The sequence below is a fragment of the Moschus berezovskii genome, chromosome 7 (assembly GCF_049115385.1).
Source record: "Moschus berezovskii isolate FMDL1 chromosome 7, NW_MosBer_1.0, whole genome shotgun sequence".
Taxonomy (NCBI): domain Eukaryota; kingdom Metazoa; phylum Chordata; class Mammalia; order Artiodactyla; family Moschidae; genus Moschus; species Moschus berezovskii.
The window spans coordinates 84,025,482-84,050,340 of NC_142466.1; the positions used below are offsets into that span (position 1 = coordinate 84,025,482).

The following is a 24,859-nucleotide window of genomic DNA, read 5'->3' on the forward strand; positions in this document are numbered from 1 at the left end:
ATCAGTCAACACCCTATTCACAATTCCCCCAAGTGGATGACCAGATATTCTATGCACTACAGAGATATTTCCCAAGCCAACTTTTCCAAGAGCTCATCGGGGGAGGCAGGGAGGTAGTTCACAACACCAGAGCTTGAAAACATTACTCAGGAAAGTATATTGGGGAGCTTGAGGGGTGGAAAGAATACTATAATCTTCATTAAAGGTATCAGCAAGATTTTAATTTCAAAATACACCTGCCTCTCTTACCATCCCCCCACAACACTGACTTTCCACCCTGAACCATTTACTAGCAAATCCCACAATCAAAGGGGAACGAGGCACCTGTGCCCCTGTTCAAACATGGAACATGAGGGCAAGATGCTGGGGAGGGGGAGAGACACAGGCCTCTAGGAATAGTGACTATGGGGAGCACCGAGGCCAGCAAATAAGAGAGGAGAAGTTACACAGCGCTCATGGGGAAGGAGAAGCCCCCCACCCTCAGATCTTCAACTCCATCCATTTCTTTCCTGGCAGGAGAAACTTCGTAAAGAAACAGCATCTATCATTGGACATTTCATAGCAAAAGTGAACCCACAGATTGACACTTACATTTCATTTGCTTGGAGATGGACTTGTTAGGTTCAAGCCAGTGCTGGGGAGAAAAAAGCAGAGATTGTGGGTCAAATGGCTGGACCACATGATGCATACATAATAAAGATATTCTTTTTCCAAAGTACAGCCTCAGTTCCCCATAGATATTCCTTGGGGTTCCACCCTCTGAAGATCAACATGAGCAATTGGGCAGTAATAATATCACAGGCAAGTGTATAAATTACAGAGAATTAATACTTTCTGAGTAGTATTTGAGTCATACAGTTGCTAGGAGAGAAGGACAAGGGAGAAAATATGCACTTAAATGGGATGTTCCAGGGGCTCTAGTTGGCTCCTAGGTGATTCTTTGAGCTCCATCCCTCCAGGCAAGCCACAGATGACTAAAGATTTTGACATCCATGACCTCTAAGAGTCACAGTCCAGCACCATCCTTTCAAGGTAACAGTGGGACAAGCCACCATTAGCCCTGTCACACACAGAGGCAATTCTTCCTTCACAGTAGGGAGGAAAAAATTATTTTAAACATCTTATTTCAGAGGCCTGAGGTCGTCAAGAAGAAAAATCAGCTGCAACACAAAACAAAGAAGCCCCAAATCCTGAATAGCTCAGAGTCATGTTACCAATAAGTATCTGAAGCAGACACAATGCTGGACCCAGCAACCAGCTCTCTCCACACCATGAGTGAAGGTCACTTTGATATGCCAACACCAGGGCAGCCTCTGATGTTACAAAACATGATGCCCTTGAAGCTGCTTAAGGAATATCAGGAAGCATCACTTTATACATCAGAAGTTTAGATAGATAGATGATAAGAGGGGTGCCACTGAGTATCCATCAAGATGTTGGGGAGTCCTCACTTATGGGGTACCCTCTCTCTGCTAGATACTGGAGACAAAAGTAGAGGAGGAAACTTACCATCAGTCAAGCACTTACACCTCAGTTTATCTCATTTGTAGGATCCAGTAAGCCTCAGGATTCTGTATTATCCCTATTGTTTGATGTAAATACATAGCCATGAAGTTGAATTAGGAGCTAGTATTGTTGAGGGTTCACTAAGTGCCAGAGTTTCCACAAGCCATCACTACCACCCCCTTTACAGACAAGAAATCTGGGGCCTGGGATATTAAAGAACTTGCCAAAGAAATGGCAAAGTGAAGAAATGGTGACACCAGCTTTCAGTGCAATTCTAGTGCAGAGACCTTTAACCTTGGGCTTGTGGCTTCCCCACTGGCCAGTTCACTCTAAAATGTATTATTCTCCTCGCTGAACACTCCCTACCTTCCTGGGAACTAGAGAATTGAGTGTCCAGTCAGCAGATTCCAGTCTAGGGTTTCAGATCTTTGAATTCTTTAAAGAAAAATGGGGTCTCCTGGCTATTTAAATCTAATTCTTCTAAATGAAGAATCTGCCAGAAAACCGTGCATTTATCCCTGACCTGTTGCACAATCAAACTAATACAGCAAATTGCTTTGTTTCGGCCAGAATTCCACCAACTTATGTTGGGAACCTGGTTAACTCCTTTTTCCCTTATTTTTTTGTGGTAAAATATACATAACACCTGGTCCCATCACTTCATGGCAAATAGACGGGGAAACAATGGAAACAGTGAAAGACTTTATTTTCTTGGGCTCCAAAATCACTGCAGATGGTGACTGCAGCCATGAAATTAAAAGACACTTGCTCCTTGAAAGAAAAGCTATGACCAACCTAGACAGCACATTTAAAAGCAGAGACATTACTTTGCCAATAAAAGTCTATCTAGTCAAAGCTATGGTTTTTCCAGTAGTCATGTATGGATGTGAGAGCCGGACTATAAAGAAAGTTGAGCACCAAAGAATTGATGCTTTTGAACTGTGGTGTTAGAGAAGACTCTTTAGAGTCTCTTGTACTGCAAGGAGATCCAACCAGTCCGTCCTAAAGGAAATCAGTCCTGAATATCCATTGGAAGGACCGATGCTGAAGCTAAAACTCCAATACTTTGGCCACCTGATGTGAAGAACTGACTCACTGGAAAAGACCCTGATGCTGGGAAAGATTGACAGCGGGAGAAGGGGACAACAGAGGATGAGATGGTTGGATGGCATCACCAATGTGATGGACAGGAGTTTGAGTAAACTCCAGGAGTTGGTGATGGGCAGAGAAGCCTGGCATTCTGCGCTTCATGGGGTCACAAAGAGTCGGACATGACTGAGCAACTGAACTGATACATAATATGGGCCTTCCCAGGTGGTACTAGAGGTAAAGAATATGCCTGCCAGTATGGGAGACATAAGAGATACGGGTTCGATCCCTGAAGATCCCCGGATCAGAATGATCCCCCTGGAGCAGGGTGTGGCAACCCACTCCAGTATTCTTTCTTGGAGAATCCCAACAAAGGAGTCTGGTGGGCTACAGTCCATAGGGTCACAAAGAGTCAGTCATGACTGAATCAAGTCAGCATGCACGCACACATAAATAACATAAAATTCACCATCCTAAACATTTTTAAATGTACATTTTGGCGTATTAAACACATTTATAATGGTGTGCTACCATCACCACCATCCATCTCTAGAACTCTTTTCATCTTGTAAAATTTAAACTTTATACATATTAAACATTAACTTTCATTTCCCCCTTTCTCCCAGCCCTTGGAAACCATCACTGTATTTTTGGTTATCTCCTTCTAATCAGAAATTATGCTTGGACTTTACACAGTTAAAATTGAACAATGAGAAAGGTATTTATTATACCACTTACTAGCTACAAAATGTTTACTTTCTGTCTCTATTTTACAACTATAAAATGAGAACAGTAATTGTACCTACATTATAAGGTTGTTGTGAAGATTTTAAAAATTAATAAATGTAAGTTGCTTAAACAGTGCCTGTCATGTGAAAAATATTCAGTGAAAGCTTGTTTGCTGATACTGTCATTGTTATTTAATAAGTACAGTTTAATTGGGAGACCACATTTTTCAATATATGCGACACATGAAAAGAATAATGAAAGGGATCTCTGGTGATTTAATTATTTTTCTAGAAATAAATACATAGCATAATTTAGAACTAAGGCACAAAAACAAATAATAGCAGCCTGAGATCAATACCTACTGCTTTGTTTCACAGAGGAGGATAGCCAGTCATTTTGCCAACAGAGTCTGAAATGTAAATAAGTTATCCAAATTCTCCTTGCTTGGCATTCTTTAAACTCCTTAGCCCTTCTCTGCCTAATTTCAACCTATCTTCCTACCTTCTCTCTGCCTCCAGGGATGACAGGCCAATTTCATTTTGTGTGCTCACATTAATTCCGTTCCGTTCCGTTGCTCAGTCATGTCCGACTCTTTGAGACCCCATGGACTGTAGCCTACCAGGCTTCTCCGTCCATGGGAGTCTCCAGGCAAGAATACTGGAGTGGGTTACCATTTCCTTCTCCAGGGGATCTTCCCGACCCAGGGATCGAACCCGGGTCTCCCTCATTGGAGGCATTAGTTGGTGGTAATCTCCCAGGGTTGTGAGGAGAACTCAAGATTGGGTGAAGGTTTGGGGAGAATGAGTGTCATGATGGATTGGTTATGTCTGCCATTCATGATGGATTGGCTATGTCTCCCGTGGAAGGGGAGGGAACATTTAAGGCATGCCTGCGAGGTATTTGCCATCTGTGCTTTGCATAAATTATTTACTATAAACGATCTGGCCTTCTCATTATCCTACATAATATGCCCGGCAGTTTCTGATCAGCTCCTATCTTCCTCTTCCTCTCAGCCTACTCATATCCTGCCCTTGTTTCTCAATTAACCTTTGTCTAAAATGTAACTACTACATACATTTCCAAAACAACTATTCTTCCCCAATGGGATAGTCACAGGGTATAGAGTTCTAAGAAAAATAAGCCAGAAGTAATCATGCTTTAATGAATTTTAGGGAATCATTTCTTCAAAGAGGATCATGCTCAGTTTATCGGTATGCACTAAAGTTTAAAGACTTCCATGATGACTCATGGTAAAGAATCTGCCTGGGTTCCATCCCTAGATTGGGAGACCTGGGTTTAATCCCTGGATCAGGAAGATCCCCTGGAGAACGGAATGGTTCCCCTCTCTAGTATTCTTGCCTGGAGAATTCCATGGACAGAGGATCCTGCCGCGCTACAGTCCATTGGATCACAGAGTCAGATACTACTGAGTGACTAACTCAGTCACTAAAATTTAAAAATCTGACTGGCCTATGGCCTAGCAATTCCTTTACTCTAATTTGGCCATGTGAATGAAGAGGAATAAACAAGGATTTTCACTGCAGTATTATATAAAATTACAAAATATTAGAAATAGCATTAATGGCCATAATCAGGAAAATGGGTAAATAAAATCTGGGAGATTCTGCGGCAGTCTTCTAGGAAGTAGATCTTTATGTGCAACACGGTTGAATCCCCAAGGCAAAGTGTAGGATGAAAAAAGTGAACTGCAAAATTTATTACCATGACCACAGTTAGTTCCCAAATTGTACACAGGGAACACAGCCGCAGTAGACATCTACTGGACCCTGTGCAAACTCTGAGCTCAAGGAGGTCCACAGTCCCAATATTAGCACACACTAAATTCCTTTTAATGTCATACTTTTTCCAAAGTTGGGTTTCCCATGGTTGCTGTGATTAAAAAAAAAGACAAAAAACAAGTCCTGTGCAAATTAGGAATTTGGTGTGGAACAGGCAATGAGTGTGGCAGTGTCTGATCTGATCCCAGGGTTTAAGAGCCATGAAGTGTCCAACAGGCATACACTGCCGGTTAGTAGGTAATTATGGTTAAGAATGAACTGTATTTTGATGTGTGTAATGTTTTGAATGGCTATTAAGGCCATAATGGCTATGTTAGGACATAAATACTTATTAAGTTGTTTGGATCTAATTCTCACTAGATGGAACTGTTAAATATTCTTTTGACCTAGAGCATCATGAAATAATTACTAAGATACTGAAAGAGCCATAAACCAAGACAATTTGAGAACCTCTGAACTATGGTTGGAGATGGCAATGGCACCCCACTCCAGTACTCTTGCCTGGAGAATCCCACGGATGGAGGAGCCTGGTGGGCTGCAGTCCATGGGGTCGCTAAGAGTCGGACATGGCTGAGCGACTTCACTTTACCTTTCACTTTCATGTACTGGAGAAGGAAATGGCAACCCACTCCAGTGTTCTTGCCTGGAGAATCCCAGGGACGGAGGAGCCTGGTGGGCTGCCGTCTATGGGGTCGCAGAGAGTTGGACACAACTGAAGTGACTTAGCAGTAGCAGCAACTGACCTATGATATCATATGATTAATGTGTTTTCTTTTTAAAATAAAAAGTACAAAACAGTACCATATATTTTAAAAGAAGACTTAACAAGCATCTAAATGTATTTTTAAACATCTGAAATGATACTAAACTGATCCAGGGAGCTGGGTTACAGGGAGAGAACAGGAATTTAGGGTTGTCAGTCAAAGAAAACCATGAAACCATGACTTCCATTTTATCTGTGATGCTTTAACTTAAATTTTCACATGCATTTGTTTAGTACATCACTATTTAAAAATCAGCTGAAAAGAAATAGCTAAACTCTATCCAGAAAATGGCTCACAGTAAAGAATTCGCCTACAATGCAGGAGACTTGTTGGAGACATGGGTTCGATTCCTGGGTTGGGAAGAATCCTGGAGAAGGAAATGGCAACCCTCCCCAGTATTCTTGCCTGGAGAATCCCATGCACAAAGGAACCTGGTGGGCTACAGTCCATGGGGTTGCAAAGAGTCAGACAAGACTGAACAACCAAACAACATCATTCAGAGAATAAAAGTGGATTTCATGTAGTTTAGACTCAAGGGGAAGAATCTCGCACATAACAGGCCAATGCCAAATCTAGCCAGGCACCCAGGGTTGCCTCAGGAGCCAGCAGGCCTGGATTCAGAAGACAGCTCTGCCACTTTCTAGTGAGTGGTGTGACCTTCATCAAGTTCCTCTGTTTCCTCAGTTATAGCATCATATGAGGTTTAAGTGGGTTAATTCACTTAGAAGCTCTAAGAACAGAGCTTGGATCATAGTGAAGGCTGAATAAACACCAGCTGTTCCCTTCGATCTTCCTCCCGTTCACTGAGAGAGATTCTTAAGTTGGTGACATGGGCCCTCTCGGGGAGACCGTATTTGTCACTCTCTTCCTCTCTCCCTCCCCACCCCACCTGCCTCTGTGCTACATGAACAGATAATTTGCCTTCATTTTTTCATTCTTCCTTTTAGAGGTAGGAGTTGGACAATGAAATAGTCTGTACTATACCAACACCTCCTGCTGAGATTGCATGTACAGATGGATTACACGCCCATGAGAAAATAACAACCATGTTGTGGTGTGCTTGGTAATTAGATGGAAGACTTAGAACATTTATCACATTGCTATTTTCCCTTCAATTGCTACTTGGAATATATGTGATCTTTTAAAGTCTGTTTCCTTGCTGAAAACTGGTATTCCTAGAGAGAGGAAGCAACAAAAACCTGCCAACCAAATATCTGAATTTGTGGCTGAAAACTTCATTTCCTTCAATCTTATTTAGAATAAAAATTTCAAAGACTAAGGAAGGTAATACCCAATCATTGATTCTACTTACTGAGCTTCGACAGAAAGATGAACCAGAGGAGGCATCCTTAGCGTGATTAGGTATTAGGAAGATGTCTGTAGGAAAAGTGTCTGGAGGCTCAGCCCAGGTTCCCTTTCCCTTTAGTTATACAACAGTTAACCTTTTTTTTTTTTTTAAAGAAGGCTGCCCTCAGGTTACTGGAATCCATTGCAGGGTGAAGAATGAATATCCCACACACCCCCACCTCCACCATCCCACAGCAAGTCAGCTCATAACTAATAGTGGATGCTTTTGAACTGTGGTTCTGGAGAAGACTCTTGAGAGTCCCTTGGACTGCAAGGAGATCAAACCAGTCCATCCTAAAGGAAATCAACCCTGAATATTCATTGGAAGGACTGATGCTAAAGCTCCAAAGCTTTGGCCACCTGATGCAAAGAGCTGACTCACTGGAAAAGACCCTGACGCTGGGAAAGATTGAAGGCAAGAGGAGAAGGGGGCAACAGAGGATGAGATGGTTGGATGGCATCACTGACTCAATGGACAGGAGTCTGAGCAAACTCCAGGAGATAGTGAAAGACAAGGAAGCCTGGCATGCTGCCATTCATGGGGTCACAAAGAGTCAGACACAACTGAGTATCTGAAAAACAAAAACTATTGGACAGATGTGGGAGGATAAATACTCCCTCTTCCTTTGGCCAGGACAACCCAAAGGCATGACCTACACTCTTCCTGAACTCCTCTGTGGAACTGAGCCCAAGTTACTCTCTCCATGACTGCCTAACATCATACCCTGGCACACCCTTCTTCTCTTCTCTTAATGTCCCAATCCCCTACTCCCCTACAAGTCTCCTTCTGGGAACTTTTCATAATAAAACTGGAATTTTTATCTCAGGATTTGCTTTCTAGGAACTGAACCTAAGACAGCCTCCCTAACTCTTCACCCAAAACTGCCCTCCCTGGTATTTGAAATTCTTCTATTCAAGAAGAATTCTCAAATTCTTTCCTTTCGCCTTAGGCTTGAGCCCTAGTAACCTGCAAGTTCCCTGTGAAGGGTCCCAATTTAGGACTGTTTCAGCACTGAAAATCTGACCACATTTCAAGCCAGTTCTTATCTTCTGGGTTGGGGGTTGCAGATTTCAGAACCTCTAAGATTCCTTTAGCTCTCACATTCCATATACCATGAATTGAAGCAGATGAGAATGTTGCCAACAAATATTTATTTCTTTTTAATTTTGCTGCTGCATTTAGCTCTAAGAGATAATTTCTCTCTTTCTCATCATAGAAATGGTACATTTGTTTCATACTTTCTAATTCTGGCAAATATGGAGAAAAAGTTGGCAGGAAGGCGTTGGTGATTTACGACTGAGTAGATTGATTTTCAAATTGGTATTTTAAAAAAACTACCAAAAGTAAACAATATAAAAGTTAGCTATCTTCAAGGCTGGGCTTCTGTTGAAACTGACCCAGCTTATGATTACAGAATAAATCACACACCCCTCTGTTATCTTTCTCAAAACCCTTGGTTCTCTACACCAAAGTAATCTGTAGACTAGAGAAATGTGTTAAATAACCAATAGGGCTTTAAACAATGATGAATAGACCTTCCCAAACAGGAGATTGTTTTTCTCCTCAATAGTAACCAAATCCCAAATCTGCTCTGAAAAGATGGCCTGATTCTCACATCCCACCTGGACAAAGCCCCAGAGTAACTTAGTCCCTGCATTGGCCAACCAATTTAATGCCATTTCTAAGCCCTTCGATGGGGAAAAAAAGAATGCCATCAAAATGAAGGCAGCCTTAACAGTGTCCTGGATAAGAAAGTTAGCCTAGGCCTTAGTCATTTCACTCCTGGTAACAATGACTTCCACTCCAATTTCAATAAAATCTACAGCAACAAAAATATCTGTAGATCAGGTATACTCAAAAGTTATTGTCCTTTTGTAAGTCAATCTATGTAAGAAAGCCTCTGTGGCTTTGGAATAGTGTTTTTTCACTCCTTCAGCCATAACTGCTTTTGCTTTCTAGGTTCCTAGGGATGAGCAAAACAGAAGTAACTGCCAGGAGAAGAAACACTGTAGGAAACAGGAGAGCAAAAGCACCTTTTTTTTAACATCAAGAACCAGATTGTAATTATTTTAAGTTTTGTGATCCATACGGTCTCTGTCAGGACTCCAACTCTGCCATTGGAACATAAAAGCAGCCACAGACAATACAGAAATGAATAGAAGTAGCTGTGTTCCAACAAAACTTTATTTACAAAAACAGATGAGTGTCATCCTGACCCTTGTGTGCCAACCTCTGCTCTACATCCAAGAAATCCATAGTGTACAAGAAAAAACTAATAGTGGTCTGAAAATACAATAGAGTTTGTAAAAAAAAAATGTTTATTGATGTGCATTTTAAAGTACATTAAAATACCAAAAGAGTCTGATGCTGGGAGGGATTGGGGGTGGGAGGAGACGGGGACGACAGAGAATGAGATGGCTGGATGGCATCACCGACTCAATGGACATGAGTTTGAGTGAACTCCAGGAGTTGGTGATGGACAGGGAGGCCTGGCATGCTGTGATACATGGGGTCGCGGAGAGTCGGACACGACTGAGCGACTGAACTGAACTGAAAATACCAAAATGCAATCATAAAGAAAATTATGGGCTTCTTTCATGCTTGTTACAATGTATTTTACTATTATCAGTACCAAGTTACATACTGTGGAACATTTGCTGTCATGTCATATAAATTTAAGAATACTATCACCAAACTTTTCTAAATTTCAAAGTACTCCTAGTTGCCAGACTCATGGATCTTTTCAAAGTCTTTAAAGCATGGAATAGTAAAAAGATAAGTTATATATGTTGATAACATGGAATAATGCATTTAAACAACAACCCTATGGCACAGTTGCTTTTAGTATCCTCATTTCACAGATAAAGAAACTGAGGCACAGGTTAAGGTCAAAGTCACACAAACAGCAGATGTCTGGGACAGGATTTGACCCAGTCTTCCTGGTGTTAAATCTCTTAGCATTTGAGCAATAATTGCAGTTCATTCCTTTTTATGAATTCTGTAACTACCCATGCTTCTAAAATGTTTCTCTCTCTCTCCCCTCCTTCTATTCTTTCTTCTCTGTATGTTCCTGGTGAGTCTTCACTGCAGGTTTCTCCTTCTGGACCATCCTTTAAAATATGGACATTTATTCAGCCTTCAGGTTCTCCTCTCAACTTATACTGTCTCCCTCAGCACTGCAATCTATTCTTCAGGGCTTTAAAGTAGTGAGGAGCTCATTGACTCCCAAAATCTCCATCTGTGACCTAAATTTTTTTATTTTAGATCCATTTCATTTTAGAGCCTAGGATTTAGATCCGTATTTTCAACTATACTGCAAACCTCTCTGCCTCAACAGCTCATAGTCATCCCAACTCACTATGTCCAAAACTTATCAATCCAATGTTTTTGTACAGTTTATTTGGTAAATGGTTCCACTTGTACTTGGAACCTATGTAAGAAGTCCAAACATTCTGCTAGAAAAGCCAAGTGGAAAGGCCCTGAAAACACATGCAGAGGAAGGGGGTCCCCAAGCCCCACCTTCTAGTCACCCCCACTGAAGCACCAGGCTCATGAATGAAGATGTCTTGAACACACTCAGACCATACCAACCACCGGCTGAGTGAGCCCAGACAATCCCATGCAGAGCAGAATTATCCAGTTGAACCCTAATCAAATTCCTGACCCACAATATCCTGAAATTTAATAAAATTGTTTTAAACCAGCAAGTTTTGAGGAGAGTTGTTACACAGCAATAGATCACTAGAACTCTTCCTTCTCATTATGGACTGAATGTGCCCCCACCCATTATACTCACATGCTGCAACCCTAACCCCAATGTGATGATTCTGGAGGTAAGGCCTTTGGGAAGTAATAAGGTTCAAAAGAAGTCATGAGAGTACAACCTATATGATTGGATTCAATTCAGTTCAGTCACTCAGTCGTGTCCGACTCTTTGTTTAGTGTCCTTATAAGACAATGAAGAAAGACCAGAACTCTCTCGAGCTCTTCCTACTCTACTCCACCATGTGAGGACATAGGAGAAGGCAGCTGTCTGCAAACCAGAAAGACAGTTCTCACCAGGAAACAAACCCATCAGACCATGATCTTGGACTATCCAGCCTCTTAGAACTATGAGAAATAAATGTCCTGCTTAAGCACCTGGTCTATGGTGTTTCCTTGCAGCAGTCCAAGCCGCCTAAGACACTCTCATTATTACCTCCATCCATATAACACATAATTACAATTGAACTTTGAAAGATATCTATCTGCTGGAGCATGAATGAAAAAGAAATATGTCTGCTTCAAATTGTCATTTCCTAATCTATACAGTTTTTATTTATCTAAGTTATACACTATACTCACACTTATATTCCATTCTCTTCTCAGATGAACTTAAAAACTGCCTTTTTTTTGTAGTTAATTTATTTTTTATTGGAGGCAAATTATTTTACAATATTATATTGGTTGGTTTTGCCATACATTGATATGAATTTGCCCCGGGTTTACATAAGTTCCTCCTCCTGAACCCCCCTCCCACCTCCCTCCTCCCTTTATCCTCCCTCTGGGTCATCCCTGCATGCCAGCCCCGAGCATCCTATAACATGCATCGACCCTGAACTAGTGATTCGTTTCACATATGACAACATACGTGTTTCAATGCCATTCTCCCAAATCATCCCACCCTCACCCTCTCCCATAGAGTCCCAAAGACTGTTCTATACATCTGTGTCTCTTTTGCTGTCTCGTATACAGGGTTATCATTTGCATCTTTCTAAATTCCATATATATGTGTTAGTATACTGTATTGGTGTTTTTCTTTCTGGCTTACTTCACTCTGTATAATAGGCTCCTTTAAAATTACTTCCAAACCTGCTTGTGTACATTCAGCTCTGAATTTCTTGCCACTAGACATCTCCAATGAGTGATTTTCTTTAAAATGATGGCACTTAAAACTTATTCTCCAAATTAATTTCAGTCTTAATCTGAACCAAACCCAGGAGGTTCCCACCACAAAGGAGAAACACTGTCCTACATTGGATATCTTCCCATTTTTTCTAACTCAAACAGAGATAAAATGGTATTTCCCAGCCCTACTTATTTTTTGTCTGCCTTTTTAAAAAACTTCAAGTGCACAACATAGTAATTCAATAAATATACACTACAAAAATATCACTATGGTAAGTCTGGTTACCATCTGTCACCATACAAACTTATGGCAATATTATTAACTATATTCCCCATACTGTACATTATATTCCCATAGTTTATTTTATAACCAGATGTTTGTACCTCTTAATCTCCCTCATTTATTTCACTCATCCTCCCACCCTCTCCTCTCCAGCAAACACTAGTTCATTCTCTGTATCTGTGGGTCTGTTTTTGTTTTGTTTTTTAGATTCTACAATAAGTGAGATCAAGTTCTATTTGTCTTCCTCTGACTAATTTCATTTAACATAATACCTTTTATCCATCCATATTGTTGCAAATGACAAGATTTTATTTTTTAATATTTTATATATATATATATATAAAATCACATATTTATCCATTCATCTGTTGGTGGACACAGGTTGCTTTCATATCTTTGCTTCTGTAAATAGTGCGTCAATGAACACTGGAGTATATATATCTTTTCAAATTAGTGTTTTTGTTTTCTTTAAGTAAATACCCACAAGTGAAACTTCTGAATCATAAGGCAATCTCACTTGTAACTTTTTGAGGCATCTCTAGTGTTTTCAATAGTGGCTGCACCGATATACATCTCCACCAACAGTGCATGAGATTCCTTTTTTCCATATCCCCATCAACACTGTGTTTGTTATCTTTTTGATTACAGTCATTTCAACAGATGTGAGGTGATGTCTCACTGTGGTTTCAATTTGCATTTCTCTGATAATTAATGATTTTGAGTAGCTTTTCATGTGCCTGTTGGCCATCTGTATGTATTCCTTGGAAAAGTGTCTATTCAGGTCCTCAACTCAATTTTTAATCTGGTTTGTTTTTCTGATGTTGAGCTGTATGAGGTCTTTGTATATCTTGGATATTATCTGCTTATTGGATATCTTTGCAAACATATGTTCCAATTCAATAGGCTGCATTTCACTGACAGTTTACTTCACTGTGCAAAATTTTTTTAGTTTAATACAATCCCATTTGTTTATTTTTGCTTTTGTTTCCCTTGACTGAGGAGACAGATCCAAAAAAAATTGCTAAGATTGATTCCAAAGAGCATATTGCCTATGTTTTCTTCTAGGAGTTTTATGGTTTCAGGTCTTACATTTAAATTTTTAATCCATTTTGAATTTATTTCTGTGTACGGTGTGAAAAAGTAGGACAGTTTGAATCCTTTGCATGTAGCTGTCCAATTTTCCCATCACCATTATTGAAGAGTCTATTTTTTACCCATTGTATATGGTTGCCTCATTTGTTATAGATTAATTTACCATATAAATGTGGGTTTATTTCTGAGATCTCCAATCTGTTCCATTGATCTACGTGTCTGTTTTCATGTCAGTACCATACTGTTTTGATTATTATAGCTTTATAATTTGAAATGAGAGCATGATATCTCCAGCTTTGTTCTTTCTTGAGATTGCTTTAGCTATTCAGTGTCTTTTGATTCTATACAAATTTTAAAATTATTTGCTCTAGTTCTGTATAAAATGTAATTGTTTTTTTGATAGGGATTGTGCTGAATCTGTAGATTACCTTGGAAAGAATGGTCATTTTAACAATGTCAGTTCTTCTAATCCATGATAACACTATAACTCTCCATTTGTTTGTGTCGTCTTCAATTTCTTTTACCGATGTCTTATAGTTTTCTGAATGTAGGTCTTTTAGCTCTTTACTTTTTTCTCTGCATTTAATACTTTTCAATGCAATTGTAAATGGGATTGTTTTTTTAATATCTCTGATAGTTTATTGTTAGTTTAAAATAACACACCAGATTTCTGTATGTTAATTTTGTATCCTCCAATTTTAAGGAATTCATTTATTAGTTCTAGTAGTTTTTTGGTGGTGACTTTGGGATTTTCTATATATAGTATCATGTCATCTGCATTCAGTGATATTTTTCTTCTTCCTTACCATTTTTCTTTGCTTTTATTTTCTTTTCTTGTCCAACTGATGTGCTTAGAACTTGAATAAAAGTGATGAGTGAGTATCCATGTGTTGTTCCTACCCTTAAATAAAAAGTTTTCAGCTTTTCACTGCTGAGTACAATGTTAGCTATGGGCTTGTCATATATGGCCTTTATTATGTAAAGTATGTTCTCAATATACCCATTTTGTTAAGAGTTTTTATCATAAATAGAATTGAACTTTTATCAAAGCTTTTTCTGCATCTATTAGGATGATCACATAATTTTTATTATTCAACTTATTAATGTGATGTATCACAATGATTTACAGATATTGAACAATCCTTGCATTCCTGCCATAAATCCCACTTGATCGTGGTACATGATTCTTTTAATGTATTGTTGAATTTGGTTTGCTAGTATTTTGTTGAGGATTTTTGAGTCTGCGTTCATCAATGATACTGGCTGGTATTTTTTTTCTTGTGGTGACTCTGTCTGGTTTTGGTATCAGGGTGATTCTGGCCTCATAGAATAAGTTCAGAAGCATTCCTTTCTCCTCAATTTCTTGGAATAGTTTGAGAAGAATAAGTGTTAAATGTTTTGTAGAATTCTCCTGAAAATCCATCTGGTCCTGGACTTTTATTTGTTGGGAGGTTTTTCTTAATTACTGATTCATTTTCATTATTGATAATTGGTCTGTTCATATTTGCTATTTCGTACTGACTCAGTGTTAGAAAATTGTACATTTCTAGGAATTTATTCATTTATTCCAGGTTGTCCATTTTGCTGGCATATAATTGTTTTTCAGTTCAGTCCAGTCCAGTCACTCAGTCGTGTCCGACTCTTTGCAACCCCATGACCCGCGCATGTCAGGCCTCCCTGTCCATCACCAACTCCCAGAGTCTACCCAAACCCATGTCCATTGAGTCGGTGATGCCATCCAACCATCTCATCCTCTGTTGTTGCCTTCTCCTCCTGCCCTCAATGTTTCCCAGCATCAGGGTCTTTTCCAATGAGTCAACCCTTCACATCAGGTGGCCAAAGGATTGGAGTTTCAGCTTCAGCATCAGTCCTTCCAATGAACACCCAGGACTGATCTCCTTTAGGATGGACTGGCTGGATCTCCTTGCAGTCCAAGGGACTCTCAAGAGTCTTCTCCAACACCACAGTTCAAAAGCATCAATTCTTCGGCACTCAGCTTTCTTCACAGTCCAACTCTCACATCCATACGGACCATTGGTAAAACCATAGCCTTGACTAGATGGACCTTTGTTGGCAAAGTAATGTCTCTGCTTTTTAATATGCTATCTAGGTTGGTCATAACTTTCCTTCCAAGGAGTAAGTGTCTTTTAATTTCATGGCTGTAATCACCATCAGCAGTGACTTTGGAGCCCAGAAAAATAAAGTCAGCCATTGTTTCCACTGTCTCCCCATCTATTTGTCATGAAGTGATAGGACCGGATGCCATGATCTTTGTTTTCTGAATGTTGAGCTTCAAGCCAACTTTTTCACTCTCCTCTTTCACTTTTATCAAGAGGCTCTTTAGTTCTTCTTCGCTTTCTGCCTTAAAGGTGGTGTCATCTGCATATCTGAGGTTATTGATATTTCTCCCAGCAATCCTGAGTCCAGCTTGGGCTTCATCCAGCCCAGTGTTTCTCATGATGTACTCTGCCTATAAGTTAAATAATGACAATATACAGCCTTGACATACTCCTTTTCCTATTTGGAACCAGTCTGTTGTTCTATGTCCTATTGTTCTAACTGTTGCTTTCTGACCTGCATACCGATGTCTCAAGAGGCAGGTCAGGTGGTATGATATTCCCATCTCCTTCAGAATTTTCCACAGTTTATTGTGATCCACATAGTCAAAGGCTTTGGCATAGTCAATAAAGCAGAAATAAATGTTTTTCTGGAATTCTCTTGTTTTTTTTTGATGCTCCAGCAGATGTAGGCAATTTGATTTCTGGTTCCTCTGCCTTTTCTAAAACTAACTTGAACATCTGGAAGTTCACGGTTCACATATTCCTGAAGCCTGGCTGTGAGAATTTTGAACATTACTAGCATGTGAGATGAATGCAACTGTGCCATAGTTTGAGCATTCTTTGGCATTGCCTTTCTTTGGGATTGGAATGAAAACGGACCTTTTCCAGCCCTGTGGCCACTGCTGAGTTTTCCACATTTGCTGGCATATTGAGTACAGCACTTTCACAGCATCATCTTTCAGGATTTGAAAGAGATCAACTGGAATTCCATCACCTCCATTAGCTTTGTTCCTAGTGATGCTTCCTAAGGCCCACTTGACTTCACATTCCAGGATGTCTGGCTCTAGGTGAGTGTGAATGATCACACCATCGTGATTATCTCTGTCGTGAAGATCTTTTTTGAACAGTTCGTCTGTGTATTCTTGCCACCTCTTCTTAATATCTTCTGCTTCTGTTAGGTCCATACCATTTCTTTCCTTTATCGAGCCCATCTTTGCATGAAATGTTCCCTTGGAATCTCTAATTTTCTTGAAGAGATCTCTCGTTTTTCCTATTCTGTTGTTTTCCTCTATTTCTTTGCATTGATCACTGAGGAAGGCTTTCTTATCTCTCCTTACTATTCTTTGGAACTCTGCATTCAGATGCTTATATCTTTCCTTTTCTCCTTTGCTTTTCGCTTCTCTTCTTTTCACAGCTATTTGTAAGGCCTCCTCAGACAGCCATTTTGCTTTTTTGCATTTCTTTTTATTGGGGATGATCCTGATTCCTGTCTCCTGTACAATGTCATGAACCTCCATCCATAGTTCATCAGGCACTCTATCTATCAGATCTAGTCCCTTAAATCTATTTCTCACTTCCACTGTATACTTATAAGGGATTTGACTTAGGTCATACCTAAATGGTCTAGTGGTTTTCTCCACTTTCTTCAATTTAAGTCTGAATTTGGCAATAAGGAGTTCATGATCTGAGCCACAGTCAGCTCCCTGTCTTGTTTTTGCTGACTGTATAGAGCTTCTCCATCTTTGGCTGCAAAGAATATAATCAATCTGATTTCAGTGTTGACCATCTGGTGATGTCCATGTGTGGAGTCTTCTCTTGTGTTATTGGAAGAGGGTGTTTGCTATGACCAGTGCATTCTCTTGGCAAAGCTCTATTAGCCTTTTCCCTGCTTCATTCTGTACTCCAAGGCCAAATTTGCCTGTTACTCCAGGTGTTTCTTGACTTCCTACTTTTGCATTCCACTCCTCTATAATGAAAAGGACATCTTTTTTGGGTGTTAGTTCTAAAAGGTCTTGTAGGTCTTCATAAAACCATTCAACTTCATCTTCTTCAGCATTACTGGTGGGGGCATAGATTTGGATTACCATGATATTGAATGGTTTGCCTTGGAAACGAACAGAGATCATTCTGTCGTTTTTCAGATTGCATCCAAGTACTGCATTTTTGGACTCTTTTGTTCACTATAATGGCTACTCCATTACTTCTAAGGGATTCCTGCCCACAGTAGTAGATATAATGATCATCTGAGTTAAATTCACACATTCCAGTCCATCTTAGTTTGCTGATTCCTAGAATGTCAATGTTCACTCTTGCCATCTCCTGTTTGACAACTTCCAATTTGCCTTGATTCATGGACCTATCATTCCAGATTCCTATGCAATATTTCTCTTTACAGCATTGGACGTTGCTTCTATCACCAGTCCCATCCACAACTGGGTGTTGTTTTTGCTTTATCTCCATCCCTTTATTGTTTCTGGAGTTATTTCTCCACTGATCTCCAGTAGCATATTGGGCACCTACTGACCTGGGGAGTTCATCTTTCAGTGTCCTATCTTTTTGCCTTTTCATACTGTTCATTGGGTTCTCAAGGCAAGAATACTGAAGTGGTTTGCCATTCCTTTCTCCAGTGGACCACATTCTCTCAGACTTCTCCACCATGACCCGTCCATCTTGGGTGGCCCCACACAGCATGGCTTAGTTTCATTGAGTTAGACAAGGCTGTGGTCCATGTTATCAGATTGGATAGTTGTCTGTGATTGTGGTTTTAGTCTGTCTGCCCTCCGATATCCTCTCTCAGCACCTACCATCTTACTTGGGTTTCTCTTACATTGGATGTGGGGTATCTCTTCACGTCTGCTCCAGCAAAGCGCAGCCAGTACTCCTTACCTTGGATGTGGAGTAGCTCCTCTTGGCCACCACCCCTGACCTTGGATGTAGGGTAGCATCTCGCAGCCAGCTCTTATGATCCCTTGTATTTCTATGGTGTCCACTGTAATTTCTCTTCTTTCATTTCTGATTTTACTTATTTAAGCTCTCTCTTTTTATTTTCTTGATGAGTCTGGTTTATCATCTTTACAAAGAACCAGCTCTTAGTTTCATTAATTTTTTTCACTGCTTTTCTAGTCTTTATTTCATTTACTTCTGATGTTTATTATTTCTTTCCTTCTTCTAACTTTGAGTTTTGCTTGATGTTTATTACTTCTTTCCTTCTTCTAACTTTGAGTTTTGCTTGCCCTTTTGCTAGTTCCTTTAGATATTTTATTTTATTTATTTATTTTTTTTTGTAATTAATTTATTTTTTTATTGGAGGCAAATTATTTTACAATATTATATTGGTTGGTTTTGCCATACATTGATATGAATTTGATTGTTTGAGATTTTTCTTGTTTCCTGAGGCAGGCTTATATCACTATACAATTCCCTCTTGAAATTATTTTCACTGTGTCCTATAGATTTTGGATCTGTCCATTGATGTAACTTGGGTGTTTAAAGGCCTCTACTATTATTGTGTTACTGTCAATTTCTCTATATATATATCTATTAATATTTATGTATTTAGATGCTCCTCTATTGGATGCGTGTGCATGTGTGTGGAATTCAGTCACTCAGTTGTCACTAGAATATTCCATCTGTGGAGTTTTCCAGGCAAGACTACTGGAGCAGGTTGCCATTTCATATTCCAGGGGATCTTCCCAACCCAGGGATCAAACCAATGTCTCTTGTGTCTCCTGCATTGGCAGGTGGATTCTTTACCACCAGTGTGACTTGGGAAGTCCTATATATTTACAATTCTTCTATATTCTTCTTGGATTGATCATTTGATCATTATGTAATATCTCTCTTTGTCTCTTCTTATAGTTTTGTTTTAAAACTGATTTTGTCTGATAGAAGTCTTGCTACTCCAGCTTTTTTTTTTCATTTCATTTGCACAAATACTTGTTTCCATCCCCTCACTTTCAGTCTGTGTGAGTGTGTTTAGATCTGAAGTGAAACTCCTGTAGACAGGATATATATTGGTCTTATTTTTTAATCCATTCAGCCACACTGTGTCCTTTGATTGGAGCATCTAGCCCATTTAATTACTTTTTAAAAATTAATTTATTTTTAATTGAAGGATAATTGTTTTATTATAATTGTTTAATAGTTGTTTATAATTGTTTAATAGTTGTTCTGTTTATTAACAACAGAATTCTGTTGTTTTCTGCAAAACATCAACAAGAATCAGCCATAGGTATACATATGCCCCCTCCCTCTTGAACCTCCCTCCCATCTCCCTCTCCAACCTCCCTCCCATCTCCCTCTCCATCCCATCCTTCTAGATTGTTGCTGCTGCTGCTGCTGTGTCACTTCAGTCGTGTCCGACTCTGTGTGACCCCATAGATGGAAGCCCACCAGGCTCCCACCTCCCTGGGATTCTCCAGGCAAGAACACTGGAGTGGGTTGCCATTTCCTTCTCCAATGTGTGAAAGTGAAAAGTGAAAGTGAAGTCACTCAGTCGTGTCCGACCCTTAGCGACCCCACGGACTGCAGCCTACCAGGCTCCTCCATCCATGGGATTTTCTAGGCAAGAGTACTAGATTGTTACAGAGCCTCTATTTGAGATTCCTGAGTCATACAGCAAGTTTCCATTGGCTATCTATTTTGCATATGGCATTGTAAGTTTCCATGTTACTTTCTTCATACATCTCCCTCTTCCCCTTCCCCTGTGTCCATAAGTCTGTTCTCTATGTCTGTTTCTCCACTGCTGTGCTGCAACTAAATTCATCAGTATGATCTTTGCAGATTCCATACATATGTGTTAGTGTATGATATTTATCTTTCTCTTTCTGATGTACTTCACTTGGTACAATGGGCTCTAGGTCTGTCCACCTCACTAAAACTGATCCAAATGCATTCCTTTCTTTGGCTGAGTAATATTCCAATGTATATATATACCACAGCTTCTTTATCCACTCATCTGTCAATGGACATCTAGGTTGCTTCCATATTCTAGCTATTGTAAATAGTGCTGCAATGAACATGGGGATACATGTGTCTTTCAATTTTGGTTTCCTCAGGGTCATGTGGTAGTTTTATTCCTAGTTTTTAAAGGAATCTCCATATTGTCTTCCATAGTGACTGAATCGATTTACATTCCCACCAGCAATGCAAGGGAGTTCCCTTTTCTCCACACCCTCTCCAGCATTTATTCTTTGTAGACTTTTTGATGATGGCTATTCTGACTGGTGTGAGGTGGAATCTCATTATAGTTTTGATTTGCATTTCTCTAATAATGAGCAATGTTGAGCATCTTTTCATGTGTTTAGCCATCTGTATGTCTTCTTATGGAGAAAAGTCAGTTTAGGTCTTTTTCCCACTTTTTGTCATTGCAGAGTTGTCTATTGTGGGCATGCTCATAGGAAAGGCTGGTACCCAGCACAGTTGGCTGTCAAGCCCTGCTTCATTGGCTGCTGGCCCACTGGTAGGAAGGGCCAGGTCTTAGCACAGCTGACTCTGCAGAGTCCTAAAGGGTCCTGCAGCTGGTGTGAGCCTGTAGGTGGGAAGGACTGGGTATCAAGAAATCTGGCTGCAGGGTCTGGGGTGGTGGGAGAGGCCAGGTTCTGAGGCACTAGCTGCAGGACCTTGAGGGTCCCCAGGTTGGTGCAAGCCCACTGGTAGACAGGTAAGCCCCCAGTGCTAATAGGTTAGAGAAGGGCTCCAAAATGGTGCTTGGCAATATATTAATATTGTGATAGAATATATATATTGTCCTTGTGATAGAATGAGCTTCCCAAAATGGCTGCTACCAGTGTCTAGGTCCCTAGCAGGAGTCCCAATTGCCTCTGCTTCTATAGGAGGCTCTCTAAGATCAGCAACTGGATATGACCCAGGATCCTTTCAAATTACTGCCCCTGTACTGGGATTTGGAGTATATGAGATTTTATACTCATATAAAATGCACCATTTAAGAGCAGGATCTGTTTCCTACATATCTCTGGCTCTCCCATATGCAAGCCCTGTTTATCTTCAAAACCAGATGTTCTAAGGGGACCATCTTCCTGATGCAAGACTCCCAGGCTGGGAAACCTGGTATGGGACTCAGGGTCTTCACTTCTTGAAGAAAACCCCTACAATTGTGACTATCCTCCTGTTTTTGGATTGCTTCCCCTGGGTGTGACCATTCTGTGTAACCACCCCTTCTACCTGTCATGTTGTGGTTCTTTCTTTGTATCTTTAATTGTGGGAGATCTTTTCTCCATCAGCTTGTTTTCATAGATAGCTGTCCTTTAACAGTTATAATTATGATGCACCCATGAAAGAAGGTGAGCTCAGGGTCTTCCTACTCTGCATATTCCCAGAAATTCTTCCTTATTTCTGCATTTTGACCTAAACCGGATGACCAGTTCATGAGTTTGCTCCTCCCTGTCACTAAAATTATGATACCTCAGTTGGCTAAGTGACTTTCAGATTGCAACCTCTTTATCAGGCATCCCATTCCTTCTGAGAAGACATCAGGTGCATGTAGATAAGAGTCATCAGCAAGCAGTCATTTTAGTTAAACATCAAATTCTGCTTTCTTCTGAAAGAATATGACAATTTCTCAAAATCCGTCAGCGTTAATACCTTGGAATGGACCACAGTTAAATTACTGACAACATATCTGGTTCTCAAGCTGTTATGATAGTGATGTATTCTTTGTAACTTAAATACCCGAAGTCTTTTCCTGCAAAGCCAGGTTACTTGTCCACATCTCTCCTAAAACAGACATCCAAGTAATCTTGATTTTTGATACCTCTGAGACTTAAAAATAAAAAAGGAATCATTTGCTCTGTGACAACCTAGAGGAGTGGGATTGGAAGGGAGATGGGAGGGGGGTTCAAGAGGGAGGGGACACATGTATACCTAATGTCTATTCATGTTGATGTAAGGCAAAAACCATCACAATATTGTAAAGTAATTATCCTCTAATTTGAAAAATGTTATTTTAAAAAAAGAGGACTCATTAAGCAGACAAATTCATGACCAGTGACTTGAGGCAGAAGTACAGCCCTCCTCTTCAGTTTAGGGATGTCCTAGATCTCAGGTACCCCTCGCATTCCTAGTTTCAAGCATCTGTGAAGCAATTTCCCCAGGAGCAGAAAGCAGCCTTTCAATGGAAGGAGCAGCTGGTGGGACATAATGCTATCTAGCTTCCTGGCATCATCCCCAGAGTGAAATTTCAAATCACTGGGCCTGTTTCTTTTTCCATTCCATGTCCTCCCCCAAAGGTACCTCCAACAAAAGCAAACTGCTTTAACATAGGCAAGGTCTTTTCCCATTGTTAACAAAACTCACTGATAGGCTCACTAGTTCTTTCTGGCTGCCAACACAAAAACCTCAAGGCTGTAATTATATTTGGAGGAAGTTCAGCATGTCCCTGCATCCATGATTTCCTAGGTCATCCTATCAGAAAGGACATCCAGTGGCCACATGACATAGAATGCCCTAAAAAAAGGATGCTTGCAGAGACTGCCCCAGAGGTGTGGTTTTACAAAGTAAATTTGTTGTCCTTGGGTATGTTTCAGAATATCCCATAAGTTAGAAAAGTCAATGGCACTCATGTAAGTCGGTTAAACAGATGCTTAGAGATAGGCAAGTTAAAAATCAAAAGCATTGGGTTCAGTCTCCCTGAAGTCTATAAACCAACTACCTACATCAAAGTCCTGGTATTAGCCTCCTCTGGCTGGCTAGGGCTGGGGTACGTCCTTAGCTCTAAAGCAGTGAGGGTGACTTCCCTAGCTGGGTTTGGGGGAAAGGGAAGTGTGGAAGAGTAAGAAGGAAAATCCAGAGGATGGACATAACAAATCAAAGCCACAGAACTAGAAATATGAAACCCAACTAATTATTTCAAAACTTCATCTTTCCAAAGAGAAGTTACCTCCACACCTGAGCAGAAATAGTAGAAAGATTGCATTTAAGAAAAAAATACTTGGATAAGCCAAATAAGATCTTTTTCTCCTGGAATTATTTCTCCCAAGACTTCCACACTTGTAGTCTCAGCTTTCTCTTTCAGTAAATGAGGAGAATACTACTCACTTTCTTCCTAATCTTAGGCAATTAAGATTATATAAGTTCTTTAGAAGATAAATGTGGTGGGCATCAGAGAAGATTTTATTGACCAGTATTCAGTTTGTCCCTTCTTACATAAATAGTTTAAAATAATGGAAATTCTGGGCCTTTGCTATTAAATAGTAAAGGTAGTCATAATTTACTGATTCAGTCCTCACCACTCTCACAGCATATGGGACACAAGACATCTTGTCAAACATATGGTATTCCAAATGTAATAGTGCTAAATATTTAATATTCCACAATAGTGTACTGTAAATCAAATTGTGAAGAGTTGTAGGCAAACCACCAACTCCCACAACAGAATAAGTTCCACATCAGCCTTTCTAACTAACTTGATTTTTTCTTGATTAGCTTTCTATCTAAATAATTCAATATTTTCCATGGAGAAAAAGCACACGAGCTGGTTAAAAACAAACAAACAAAAAACAAACTAACGTTTGTCAACTAATGTCTGCTTAAGACTCTCATTTCAGCATATCGCTGTGTCTTTGAGCCCTTTTCTAATTATCCAAGCTTCTCTTCTTCCCTCTTCTCTCCCCAAAGATCATAATAATGGCCATTCTGCCTTTGAAAGAAGTTATCATTAACATTTCTAGGTTTTAGAATTGCCAATCATGGCTGTATTTCCTCATGTAATTGCCTCACCTAGACCTAGCTAATGCATGTGTACAACGATGCTAAGTCGCTTCAGTCATGTCTGACTCTTTGTGACTCTATGGACTGTAGCCTGCCAGGATCTTCTGTCCATGGGATTCTCTAGGCAAGAATACTGGAGTGGGCTGCCATGCCATCCTCCAGGGGACCTTCCCGACCCAGGGCTTGAACCCACGTCTCTTATGTCTCCTGAATTGGTAGGCAATTTCTTTAACACTAGCTCCATCTGGCAAGCCCAGCTAATGCATAGTAATAGTAATAATAACAATCAATAATAAAAATAACACATGCTATGTACTCCATATATATCATTTATTATTTACATATCATATCTAATTCCCATATCAATTTCATATGTAGGTGTTGTTATCTATATTAACAATCAGGACAAAGACTCAGAGAAGCTCATAACTTGGTCAAGATCACACTTATTAACCAACAGAGATGGGATTTAATTTGCATCCATGTGATTACAAAGTCCAAGCATCTTTCTAAGTAAAAAGTCCAAGCCTCTTTCTGAGTACAAAGTTCAAACAGTTTTGTATAGTAACTGTTCT

The 24,859-nt window shown here is 39.9% G+C and overlaps 1 protein-coding gene across 2 annotated transcripts in view; it reads right to left on the minus strand.

Annotated features, from left to right (window-relative positions):
- The window catches only part of FRMD3 (FERM domain containing 3), a 334,605-nt gene that overhangs the window by 148,319 nt on the left and 161,427 nt on the right, over nt 1-24,859 (minus strand). For both annotated transcript variants that reach the window (XM_055427347.2, XM_055427346.2), the window contains exon 3: nt 592-634. In XM_055427347.2, the coding sequence (XP_055283322.2) occupies nt 592-634 (43 nt within the window). The remainder of the gene's footprint in view (nt 1-591; nt 635-24,859) is intronic.